The sequence below is a fragment of the Macrotis lagotis genome, chromosome X, assembly GCF_037893015.1.
Source record: "Macrotis lagotis isolate mMagLag1 chromosome X, bilby.v1.9.chrom.fasta, whole genome shotgun sequence".
In the NCBI taxonomy this organism is placed as follows: Eukaryota; Metazoa; Chordata; class Mammalia; order Peramelemorphia; family Peramelidae; genus Macrotis; species Macrotis lagotis.
Window position 1 is genome coordinate 426,149,444 of NC_133666.1, and position 13,511 is coordinate 426,162,954.

Consider the following 13,511-nt stretch of genomic DNA (forward strand, 5'->3'; position numbering starts at 1 on the left):
TATGTATATATATATATACACACACATATATTATCACTATCATCATCTTAACATATGTTCTCTCCAAGTTAATCAACTCCATTTTTTAATATATTTTTAGGGGGGGTTTTTGCAAGGCGAACGGGATTAAGTGGCTTACCCAAGGCCACACAGCTAGGTAATTACTGAGTGTCTGAGACCGGATTTGAACCCAGGTACTCCTGACTCCAAGGCCGGTGCTTTATCCACTATGCCACCTAGCCGCCCCTTAATATGTTTTTTTTAAGATCTGTATACCTACCATTAAGTAAATAAACCTTCAATTCCTCTTACTGTTTTCTTATTTTTGTACCTGCTTCAATAATCACTTTTATGTTCATTTCATTTGACAGACTTAAGAGTAACTACATCAGAAATGAATCCCTTGAAACAAATTTCATGAAATCCCTTAGATCCAGTGATCCACCACCAAAAGTCATGCCCTCTGATTAAACTAAGATAACATAAACACTTCTAGCAATGCTAGGAGCAAAGCTGAAATGCAGAATACATTTAGTTTTTTTCTGTTACTGTTTCTAAATGGCAAGTGTCTCTGCAATTCTCATCATCTCCAAATATCCCCTGGCCTTTTGTTCATCATTAGAGAATAGTAGTATATGCTATGGGGAATTTTGCAGTGGCACACTGGTAGATATATTCTGGGTTTAATTTGAGTTGAATATCTCAATATTTAGTAATTCAGCCATAGGTCCTTTTTATTGCAGACATAGGCAAAAATGACTACAAATTGTGGCATCATGGAAAGAATAATATTTATTTTCTTTCATTTGAAAGTATTTTTTAAATATTGTATATGCAATAATGCATTCCACCCCTACAAATGCATATACCTGCTTTAGATTTGCAAATGCAGATTTTTAAATTAAGTTTGTTCAATTCAATCATGACTTCAATTATTGTTATGGGACTAGGTGAAGATACATAATACTATAGATTTAAGTACTTCATTTCTTCCAAAGATCTCCAATGATATTTTATATGTATGACCTGTTTATTTTTTCTATCATTAATAAGAGACAGATTGGTAAAGAGGAAATAACACTAAATTTGGAGATAAGTCAAGAGGCATTTATGAATCCTTGCTGCAATGTTATTATCTAAACAATCTAAGTCACTTACAGACTTCACTTTTCTCACTATAAAATAAAAGGTGGTTGAATAAGATGACTTCTCCCTTCTACCTCTTTCTGTAGTCCTATAATCCTTTCACCATTAATAAGTTATAGCCATACAACACATTCTACAACATAGGCAGGTTTTTTTTTTCCAAAGGTGGTTTTATCAGAGAATTTTTCCCTCTACCTCAGTTAAAAAATATGAGATGTAATTATTAAAAACATGGAAAACACATTTCTGTCAAAATGTATTATTCTGACCATATTTAAGAATTTGTATATATGCTACAGTAGAGTTTTTATAGCTGACAAAGAAAGATTAATTCCTTAAGAATGACTGAAGCATTCATTACCTACTCACTATCAAAACATATAGCATTCAAAAGACCAAGAAAAGTAAAAATAAAAAGGTGAAAGTTGCAGTAACTATCATTTGTCTAAAGCTTTCTCCAATAGTACTAAGTGCACCAGAACAGTTACCATGATGGTAAATACTTATTAACTATATTTCCAGAAAGAAAAATATACATAAGACATACTTTTAAATTTAATCCTCCTTATTAACACTTTCTTTATTATTTTCTTAAATCTAGACAATCACCAAAACAGGAATTTATAACATTTGAAGATTTATGAAGTTTAAAAGATCACATTGAAACTTTAATAATTGATTCTTGTGAACCAGTTCAAATTAACTCCATTATATATGTATGAATATGTGAATGTAGGTATATTTGCACATAGCACAGATCATAGTTTACAGCTTTTTTTAAGAATCAATATACCAAGGTTTTCGATTTTCTATAACTGTGAAAAGTTTTTGATTGATTTAAGAATGAACACAAATGTTGGGAATGAATGGAATTAAGGATCTGCTAAATTATGGCAACTCTGCTCATTTGCTCAGTCAAACCAAATGTTATTGGATAATTTGTTGTACTAAGCTGCACTACCACCACACAGTTCAGTTAGGTGGAAACCACACTATTCCTCTTCTCCTTAAAGCAAGATATCACACAAGCTGTTGGTTTAGTCAGTTTTGCATAGATTGTTGAAAGAAGAGGGTGCAATTTTGTTTCAGGCAGGTAACTTTTTATGATCAAAAATGCAATGAAAAATATTTTGATATATGGGATAAACAAATCTAGATTGGAATGAGAAACATCTTTCAGTTTTCATTCCTTTTTTATTTTCTTTTACAATATAAGAAATTGGTCCATTTCAACATGTATTTTCTCTTGCTGTCAAAAACTTTGGGGATAAAAATAGAATTTCTATTTTTTAAGAGTCTTACTTCTGCCTTCTGGTTTGGCCTGTCCTTTTGGGTAAATGCGTTTGGAAGTCCTTGATAAGTGATCAGGAAGCAAATACTTCAGAAGATCATAATTTCCAGGTTTAAATGGTTCTCTTCCAGCAGCCACCACAGCTCCAGAGCTCAGTATTACCCCTTGTAGACTGGGCACCTCAAAGAAACAGAAAAGGTCACATCAACAACATAAAATATGCCTTTTGGAAAGTATGACTACAACTGCTGCACATAATAAAGTTTTAATAAGGAAATTATTCCTTCCTTCATTTTTAATTCAAACCTAAAATCTCAGATGAAATCATGTGTATAAGAGAGTAAAACATTATATAAATATAAAATGTTAGTATTGTTATTAATATGATTACCACAGTTCATAAATCTAAGCTTACAGGAAATAAACAAGAATTTATTGAACTCATTGTGTGATAGGTGAAAGTTCTAGGAAATGTCATAGTTTTTTTTTCTTTTCATCTTCAGACAGAACTCCTAGGTTAGAAATTCTTATTCATCAATATATTAGAATATTTAGAATCCCTATTATCCATTATTAGAATATCTTATTATCCATTTAAATTTGAATAATTATCTGGACCAGGACTCAGGGATGCGTTCATGTTGGATAGCTAATATGTTCCAGAGAAAGAACTTGAACCTCAGCCTTCTGACTTCTTGGCAGGCCCTCTATGTACATGCTATTACTCATTATGCATAATACGAAAGAAATAAATAGTATATCCACTCTCCCTGAATGTCCAGGGATTTGGCAAGGAGACATAACAGCATACAAGATGACATGACTATCTTCTACCTTCCTCAGCATCAATCCTCAAGAATTAAAGGTGTTACCAGTTTTATACCTTACTCTGAGCTAGGGAATTAACTGGCTACCCTATAAACTTCTGGTTATACACAGCAGAAAAGATACCTATAAACCACAAAGATAATACCATACATACATACACACACACAGACATATACACACACATTCACATACATACATATACATACACATACACATACATACACACACACACACACACACACACACACACACACAATCCAAGAACCCAAATTAAATGCAACTTCTGGTCCCATTCATTGTTATGCCTGCTTACTGGGTGAACATTAAACAGCAGTTATTATAGTTTTAATATAATCATTATAGCTCCTCCGGTTAAATATGCTCTCCTTGACAGCAAGAAGGATTTAATTTTTTTCTTTTTCTTTTTTTCTTTTTGTATCCCTAATGTCCAAGCACGCTACTTAGCATATACTAAGAGCCTGGTAATTCATTAAATGATTTATTGATTAGGCATTACAGAAACCAAAAGAGTAAACTTCATTCCAGTGGTTAGTGAAAATGTCATTATGCCAGCGGCTTTCTCTAGATATCCCTTCTTACCTTTCTTCCATCTGTAGTATATAGCTTTACAACAGGGTTTTGCATGATCTCAGTCAAGTGATCTAGAAAGGCCTCAAAGTTCTGGGTGATCTTCCTACTAAGAATTATGGTGTGCCTACTCTTTGGATCACCATTTTTGAAAACTAAGAGTTTTCTGGGTGTCTGAACCATCCCAGGAATCTCTCGATGAGCCAGGCCAAATTCCTTCACCCTGGCCAGCTGCACAGCTCTGCGACGAGCACTGAGAGGTCTACTGCTCTGCCAGGGCAGGGGCTTCTGGCGAGCCTTCTCCAGATCAATGGGTTTTATTTTCTTCCTATGGGAACAAATGTATGACCTGCCATCCTCTAGGTCCTCCAGCTTTGTGATGCTATGGACACCACGTGGGGTACTGATATTCCTAACTCCAAAGGGCAATGGGACTTTCCTAGATAAGTTATCAAGCAAGGCATCAAAAGTCTTGAAAGAGCGTGGGTTGACAACCATCTGAATCCCATTGAACTGAGGGTCTCCACTCTTATAAAAACTAATTCTTTTGGCCACAACTGGTTGAGTGACATTGTAGTGTCGAGGATAAGAAGTCTGGCCTTCAGAAGAAGCTGCATGAATCATTGAAAAGTTGGTGGAAGGGGTTTCACTCATTTTGACTGGAACCTAGAGACAAGGGGGGAAAAAAGAATATTAAGATAACAATGATAAAAATACGATAATAATAGCAATAATGAGAACTAGTATTTGTACAAGTGCTAAGTTATAATCTTGTTTGATCCTCACAACAATTCTAAAAGCTATTGCAAATGAGAAAACTGAGGCACAGAAAGACTATGTAACTTACCCAGGTTGGCATAGCTAATAAATGTCTAAGGCAGGATTTTATCTCATGTCCAGGTCTCTATCACTTATATAGTCAAAATTCTCTAGCTCTATGAAAGTTAAAAATCATACAAGGTGTTCTAATCATTGTTTTCCAAATCCAAACTTCAGAAAATGGGAAGTATTCAGAAAATTTCCACTAATTAATAAAATCACAGTCTCTGAACTGGAAAATGAACTGTTGTAGAGGGATTTGTTTGGTTCTGGGTCATATTTCTTACTTTGTGGTATTTTATGCATTTTGGGTTGTATTAAATCACCTTAATTACAAGTGTTTAAAGAAACGGTAAGCATTCCCTGCAGCTTGGAAACAAGGGTAGGTTCTAAAGAAAAAACTGAACCAATTGAATAAATGTAATCAGCATTCTGAAGATTAAAAAAATGTATATTTGTAATTTAAAATTCGTTGTAAATCTGGTCCCAATCACCCACTTAAATAGATCCAAGCTGTTATCAAAGATTTCTTCATATATCTCCAGTGCAATTTGCAAATCTTATCTGTCTATTCCTTAGGAAAATGTATTCAAAGATCATAATAGAAATCAGATGTTTTCTTCCAATGGAGGAAAGCAATTATGGTATTTGAAACAATGAACGAGTGGGAAACAAGAGGATCCAGCAGAGGAGTTGAGTCAGCACAATTGCAATCCTTTCTCATCCCTGACATGAGGAAACCCTTATTTGACCTTGGGCAGGTTAAATAATCTCTTAGAACTTACTCTTCCATCTATAAAATAGAAATTATGGGGAAATTCTTTATCTGTTTCATAATAAAATTATAATAAGCCATTCACATCACACATCAAGATTCATACCATTCTTTACTGAGAATTCCCATTTGAACAGAAACCTACACAGTATCCATATGAATGGGTTCTTTTTCTATAATTCTAAGACCTGGAAGATATTTTTCTCTTCATATTTAAATTTACATTTACAAATACATAACTGTATCCTCTGTCCCTTTGGCCAATAGAGAAGGTTTTTTAAATCCAATAAAGAACACAACACTTATTATTCCTCTGTTGCTGAGATAATGTTAAAGATTAAAGAGTTAAATGGGTAAATCACTTGGGATAAATTAGACTCTGTAAGAACAATGTGTTAAGCTATTACAGGACAAGCTAAATACTTCCAAAGGCAAAGGATCAGCATGTATCCTCATTTAGTCACAGACTTTTTTATGATTTTAGAGGTTACACAGACTACCCCAAATGCAAGAATATTACATTCTAATGTCAATTCTGCTTTGTAATCTATTGGGTGCCCTAGCCACTTCTCTAAGCTGTTGCAGTATAGCTTTCTCTTCTGCCATGAGAGCCATTGCTAATCAATCATCTCTTACTATCTTGTAATCATCCATTTTTCTTAGTTACACCATGCTTTTCATCCTATAAACTGATAGAATAGCATCATAGAACATGCATTAACTCTATTTAGTTCAATACATTTGATGTGCTTATTGCATTCAGGGCACTGTGCTAGATGCCAACATATTCCCCTATCCTTAAGGAGTTTACAATCTAATTGGGAAAGGGTATTACAACAGAAGGTGTCTTGAAAAAATAGGATTTCCATGAGCAGAAATATAAAGATGTAAAGGGAGAGGCCTGAATGACCATACAGAAGAGAGTAGAAGAAAAAGTCAAGGAATAATTCAGAGTCCATTTTAGTCAAAAGATATAATGTGACCAAGTGTTGTGGTACACCTTGTAATCCCTAATACTACAGGAGATCAAGGCTAGTGAATGACATACTTGGTGGTTCTGGGGCAAAATAAGACAAATATCCACATTAAATATGGCACCAATAAAGCTCTTGGAAACAAGGGATGCTGAAAGGAAAAGAAGCCTTGATCAGAAATAGAAGAGGTCAAAGCTTCTGTTCCCAGGAATGAATGCTGCACTTCCAGTCTGGGTAAGATAAGGAGACCCAATGTCAAAAAATAATAATGATAAAAAGATTTTAAAAAGAATGTGCAAAGGATAATAGGATGACATTGTATTTATTAATATTTAATTCTATCTATTTTAAGAGAAATTAATTCCTTACCCTTTGAGATTATAGATAAATTGAGAGGGATATGTATAGATGTGTATCCCATCTATCTCTAATATATATTATATATATATATATATGTATATATATACAACACATACAATATATTTATCAATATATGCCTAGCCTGATCATGTTTATATATGTATTATTATGTATACATGTTTACATTTAATTTTCATGTATGTATATAAATATATAGATGTATGTTGCATACATATGCATATATGTATGTAGACATATTCACACATATATGTATATATACATATATGTGTGTGTGTGTATATATATATATATATACATATATATATATATATATGTATATATATATATATACATATACATATCTTTCCCCAAAGCTTCCCCATCCCCATAATCCTCCTTATCATTGTAGAGGGCAAAGCCATCCTCTTGTCTCCTCAGGCTCCCAAGCTAGTAATCATCCTAGATTTCTCATTATCTCTCACCCCCTAAATCCAAGCTTTTGCCCAGGCCTGTAGATTTTACTTTTGCAAAATTTCTTAAATATGCCCCATTCTTTTCTTCAGTACTTCCAAGACTCTTCTAGCCCCTTATCACCTCACCCCTGTTTTATTGCAAGACTGCCTTCCTCAAGTGTTTTCCCACTCCAATCCATTCTCCATTCAACCACTAAAGTAATTTTCCTAAAGCCTAGATGAGATCATGTCACTCTTCAACTTCATAAACTCCAGTAGTTCCCTATTGCTGCCGGGTTCAAATACAAAACATTCTGTTTGGTAGTGAAAGGCTTTCCTAAGCTAAACCCCTCCTACCTTTCTGGTATTTTCACACCAGCGACACTAGTCTTCTGGTTGTTCCATAATGAAAACATTGCATCTTCTAGAAAACACTACATCGCTCAGGCCCAGACATTTTCTCTGATTATCTCTCATTCCTGGAATGTTTTCTCTCTCTCCTGCACAATAATTGTTGACTTCTCTGGCTACCTTTAAGTCTCATCTAAATTCCATCAAAAAAAAATAGAGCATTTTTTTAAATCCACTGATTCACTATGACAATTAAAACAATAACATTGAGTCAACAAAACAGCTTACAGTATAGCTAAGATTTATCAAACAGCTTTTTCTTTCTTTCTGTGATTCACTTGAACAGACAAATGATACTTTTTTATGTTATAAAATTTCATTCTTTTTATTATGTAGTAAAGTAACATAAATAGAAAATCTAAAACTGAAAAGGAGATTTAAAAAGTCTAGCTTGTCACCCCTAATTATATTTTAAACATTAATAAAGAAGAAAGTGAAAAAGTATTCCATATGTGATAATATGCTACATAAGGTCAACTTTATCAACATTTGAGAAAACTAGATTTAGCTAATAATTTTCTAAAATACAAAGCAACAAAGATTTCTAGAATATTTAAATTACTTCTTATAGCTTAAATGACTGGACACTAGACACAATTACCATTTCATAGCACAATAATGGTTTTATATAAAGATATATCAATAGTAAAGTTGAACTTAAAAGAAAACCTCCATGAAGCTAAAAAAAAATTACTTCAGAAAAATGAAAGATACTTCTATACTCACCAGAAATTGAAGTCTTACTTTAAAGTTTTTTTAAAAGATTTTCAATCTATTTGTTAACTTATATAAATTTCATTGGTCATGTAGCCACTTCACTTTGTTCAATGAAAGAAACACTTTCAGTTTATTCCAAATGAGTATGTGCCTAGGGATTGGCTCAAACTAATTAACTTAATCTGAGCTGATGCTAATCACCAGTCAACTCTCATTTTGGTCAGATGAAGATCAGAACCAAATCTGCTGAGTTGCAGGTTCAGAAGTTCAGGTATCTTTCTAATTAGAATTTCTTTTGTATCATATTCCCAAGACAGCACATTTCTAATATACAAGATTTTCTCACCAATTGCTCAGACATGACAACCTCAAATTCTCTTTTCTTTATGCTAAAAAAATAATTTTATTGTGCTGCTTAAAAACAAATAGTTGGAATATCATCCATATAATAAATAAACCTGAAATCATGTTTGTTCAGAATATCATTACAAAAAATAAAGATAATTAACTAAGCTTTTTTGTCCCTTACTATTCATACTCTTTAATATTACATCATTGTGGCTCTAATACATAGAGTTATCAAGGTAAGTCATTTGACTATTTAGTATTGAAAAAAAATGAATATAGGTGGAACCTAAGACAGAAAAAAAAGAGTGTGTTTATGAAGATACAATTCTATTGCACTGTTTTTTTGTTGTTGTTTTTATCTTAATGCGATTGAAACATGTTTCAGGATTTTACAAAATAGTATCTCCCCAGATGGCAACTGTTCACTCTAATAACCATCAGTGACCTAATCTGATTTGAAGATGCTTTTCCTAATCAGGACTAGAGCAAGCTTCCCATCTCTGTTTTGCACAGCACTTCAAGGATACCAAGAAGAGAATCTCAGAGACAGGTCATTTTTTTAACTTATACATTTTGCCAACTTCTGCCTATTATGCAGCTTTTAAAAAATCAATCTGTATTTATGTTTTTTCTGACTTAGTATCCTCCAATTCCCAAAAGAAAATAAATCACAACTGCACACTTTTGCCTTGGAGGCATATTTTATGAAAAACTACCAGTTAAAATTAACAATATTAATAAAAATTGGGCTAATCTTTTTGTTTTCCTTCAATACAGACCTCTGTCAGTAGTTAACCACTTAACTTTCTCCAGAGAGACATTTCTGGTGATCACAAGCAGTTTCAGATTACAGACATAGGGTCCAGGTTTATATTGGTTGATCCTATGGTTCTGGTTCCATTGTCACCAATTTAAGTGCCCTTCTGGATACCTGATCCCCTTGGTTCTTGTCCTTTGTAATTGAAGAAGACAAAATGATATGTTTGAGATAAATTACAGTGTGTCCGACTGTGGTTGATCAGATCAATATGAGCTTGGAATGCTCTACCACAGGTTGGTCACAAATAATCCCTGTGAACACCTGGGGTGGTTACTGTAAACTATGGATGTTGGGTTTCCTTTGAGCTGCTTCAATTCTGCCTTCTTCATAGAGTGCAGCACCCTCACTGATGAGGACATGCCATGCTGGGCGATCCTGTGCCAGTGTCTCCCAAGCTATACAATCAGTTCTAAAGTTCTTCAATAAGACTTTCAGGGTGTCTCGGTATTGCTTCTTCTGACCCCCTTGTGAGCACCTGCCCTGTGTGAGTTCTCCATAGATTAGTTTGTTTGGCATCTGGTAAAAATATCTGGCATTCTATCATGCCCAGACCACCATAGCTGCACTTTCTGTAGTAATGCTGGAATGCTAGACAGTTTAGCTCAAGAAAGGACCTCAGTATCTGATGTCTTCTCCTGACAAGTGATCTTCAGAATCTTCCTAAAACAATTTATGGTGCTGGTAGACTGTCCAGGTTTCACAGACATATAGCAATGAGGTCAGCACAATAACTCTGTAGACCTTCAGTCTAAAACCTCTTCTCTCTAATACTTTTTTCCAGAGCTTCCCAAATACTGAACGAGCTCTGGCAATGAGAGTGTCAACCTCATTGTCAATGTGTGCCTCCTTGGAAAGGACACTGCCAAAGTAAGTGAACTTGTCCACAGTACTCAAAACTTCTCCATTTGTTGTAATCAATGGTTCCACATATGGGATGGTGTAGTGTTGACTGATGGAGCAACTGTCTTTTCTTGGTATTGATTGTTAGACCATAATTAGCACAAGCAGCAGAGAATCAATTCATACTTTATTGCATCTCAGCTTCAGAGCCTGCATTGAGAATACAACCCTGTACAAAGAGAAGATGCCCTAAACCTGATCCCCTAAAATCTAAGTAGGGTAGGGTTAGCTCCCTTAAAATTCCATTTGGCAGCACTAATGGAATATGAGTGGCATCCCTAAACTGGCCTTCCTCACAAGTCACCAAGCAAGGTATAAAAACTTAGAACAGAAAACAGGAAAGAGATTCTATTGTGCTGTCCATGTGGAACAAACTCTATTATTTCTTCCTTCATTGTGTATGCTGAACCGTGGAAGCCTTAAATCTGTCCTGTACCAGAAAGGTGCATATCTCTTCATATAAGCCTGAACTGAAGTCCAGAAGACTAAAATTTGGCCTCCCTCCTCAAACTAACTACCTCTCTGTTCCTTTTTTATTCTGCTTACCTAGTAGATAGCATACCTGTCTTGCCTCCCTATTTGTACAGACTCCTTGGTTTTTTGATAGCTTCTACACTCTGTACTTCTGAACTCACTGATTATCCTCACTACTTCTTCTGATCTTTCACACTCTATTGCCATCAAAAACTGGCATTTTCATTTAGCCCCTGAATGCAGACAATGCCAAACTGCTGGACTCTATCCAGACTTTCTGAATTCTAGATCCCTTGATGGCTTGATCCAAGTCAATTTTCAGTTTCAAGGAGAACTGAGTTTGAATCACACTTCAAAAACTTGCTAGGTTACTGACTCAAAACAAATCACTGAAACTCTTACACCCACAATTTTATCATCTGTAAAATAGGAAAAATTATAGTTATATTTGTCTTTCCTCAATCTTCATCCATCTCAACCCCTATGCAACCTCAGCCATTGTCAATCACCCACTTTTCCCCTGATGCTCCCTCCTCTCTAGGTTTCTGTGACAGTTCTCACCTGGTTCTCCTACCTATATGACCTCTCCTCAGTCTCTTTTGCTATATTTTCACCTAGAACATGCCTGCAAACCATGGTTGCCCACCAAAACTCTGCCCTGGCTCCTCTTCTCTTCTCTCTTCATGCTATTTTAGTTGGTGTTCTCATCCTTTAACCAAATGATTTCCAGATTTATGTATCCAGCCCTAATCTTTGTTTTGAGCTCATCTCACATCAACAATTGCCTATCTGGACACCTTTAAAAATGTCTGAAACAGTTTCTTTCCTCCCTAAAAGTCTTTTCTTCTCAACTTCCTTATTAATATCAATGGCACAATCATCTCCCAATAATATAGACCCACAAATTTAGTGTTATCCTCATTCCCTCACCCATACATATCACACACACAGACACACACACACACACATATTCATACATATAATCAGCTGCCAAATCTTGGCATTTTTAATTTTACAGATGCCTCATCTATGTCCCTTTTGCTAAACTCACATGGCTGCTGCCCTAATTCAAGAAACCCACCACCTCCAGCCTAAATTATTACAATAGATTTCTTATGTCTCCCTTACAAGTCTCTCCTCATTGGAATCCAGCTTCTACTCAACTGTCAAAGTGATTTTCCTAAAGTGCAACAGTGATTATGTCATTCTTCCTAAAATAAATGCCAGAGACTCCATTTTTCAGCCCATGATCCTATATAAAAATCCTCTGACATTTAAAGATCTTCACAGCTGTCCACTTTTTTCCCTCCCCTTTCTTCACCACTAGATGACCCAATGACACTGTTTGTCTCAGCTGTTCCTCTCAGATAATTCTCTATCTCCTCACTCTAACTTTTCACTGGCTGTCCCCCATTCCTGGAATGTGATCCTTCCCTTCCTCTGCTTCTAAGCATCCCTGTAATGGTGTTCAATCATTTTCACTTATGTCTAATTCTTTAGGACCCCATTTGGTGTCTTCTTGGCAAATACACTGAAGTGGTTGGTCATCTTTCTCCAGTTCATTTTTCAAGAGGAAACTGAGGTAAATAGGATTAAGTGACTTGCTAAGGGTCATAAAAGCAGTAAGTGTCTCTTAAGACCATATTTAAACTCAGATCCTCCAGAATCAAGGTTTCTTTCAAAATTCAACTCAAATCCCACCTTCTACAGTAAATCTTTTCTAGTCCTCCACATTTCTCCACATATATAAATCCTGCTTAGCACTTTCCCTTTATACTATGTATATGTATAATTATTTATTTTTTCCTTCTATATTACATTGTAAACTGATAGCAAGAATAGTTTTTGCCTTTCTTTCTATCCCCAGTACTTAAAACATAATAAATAATTAATAAATGCTTGTTGACTGACTGACTTACTACTCTTCATATTCCATCAGATGGTTGTGAGCATCAAATGAGATGATGTATATAGAGAACATCACAAAACTTAAACAATATGCAAATAGTTCTCATTTTTTATTATCATTGCATCTCCAACAACCAACACTGAACTTAACAAAAATAGGTGGTTAATAAATATTTGTTGAATTTAATTTTTCTCACTCATTCCAGCCTGGATTCTTATCTCTTTCCCAGTGCCAACACCTTACCTCACCTTACCTGACTGATTATGACTAGATTCTTCCCTTATTCTAAAATGATACCTAAAAAACACAGATGCTCATGAAAATAAAATAACAAAATACTATAAAGGAAACAGAACAAACATGGAACAATGAAACCCAGGAGACTATTCAGATTCAGGCAAGGGCAGGATTTTGCGTCATACATACGCTTTTAGCATACTTTTAATTCTATTTATTAAAGGTTGACTGTTACTTAAAGGAAACATGCAAAGTTTGTGGATCTTAAAGAGCATACTTCAATGACTATTAGAGATAATGGAGCAGCTAATGGTCAACCATGTAACAGACCATTCAAGTCCACAATGAATCAGGATCAATCACATCAAAATGTAAAAGAAAAATGTATTCAAAAATGATAGTCAATGCCAACAACTGACAAACTAGTAATTTAAAACCTCCAAATACATGCTCAGAAAACAA

The 13,511-nt window shown here is 34.7% G+C and overlaps 1 protein-coding gene across 5 annotated transcripts in view; it reads right to left on the reverse strand.

Annotated features, from left to right (window-relative positions):
- LOC141497715 (lipoxygenase homology domain-containing protein 1-like) overlaps window positions 1-13,511 on the reverse strand; it is a 710,463-nt gene that overhangs the window by 628,701 nt on the left and 68,251 nt on the right. For all 5 annotated transcript variants that reach the window (XM_074200482.1, XM_074200484.1, XM_074200481.1 and 2 more), the window contains 2 exons: window positions 3,866-4,519; window positions 2,449-2,617 (listed from right to left, as the gene is read on the reverse strand). In XM_074200482.1, coding sequence (XP_074056583.1) covers window positions 2,449-2,617; window positions 3,866-4,519 — 823 coding nt within the window. The remainder of the gene's footprint in view (window positions 1-2,448; window positions 2,618-3,865; window positions 4,520-13,511) is intronic.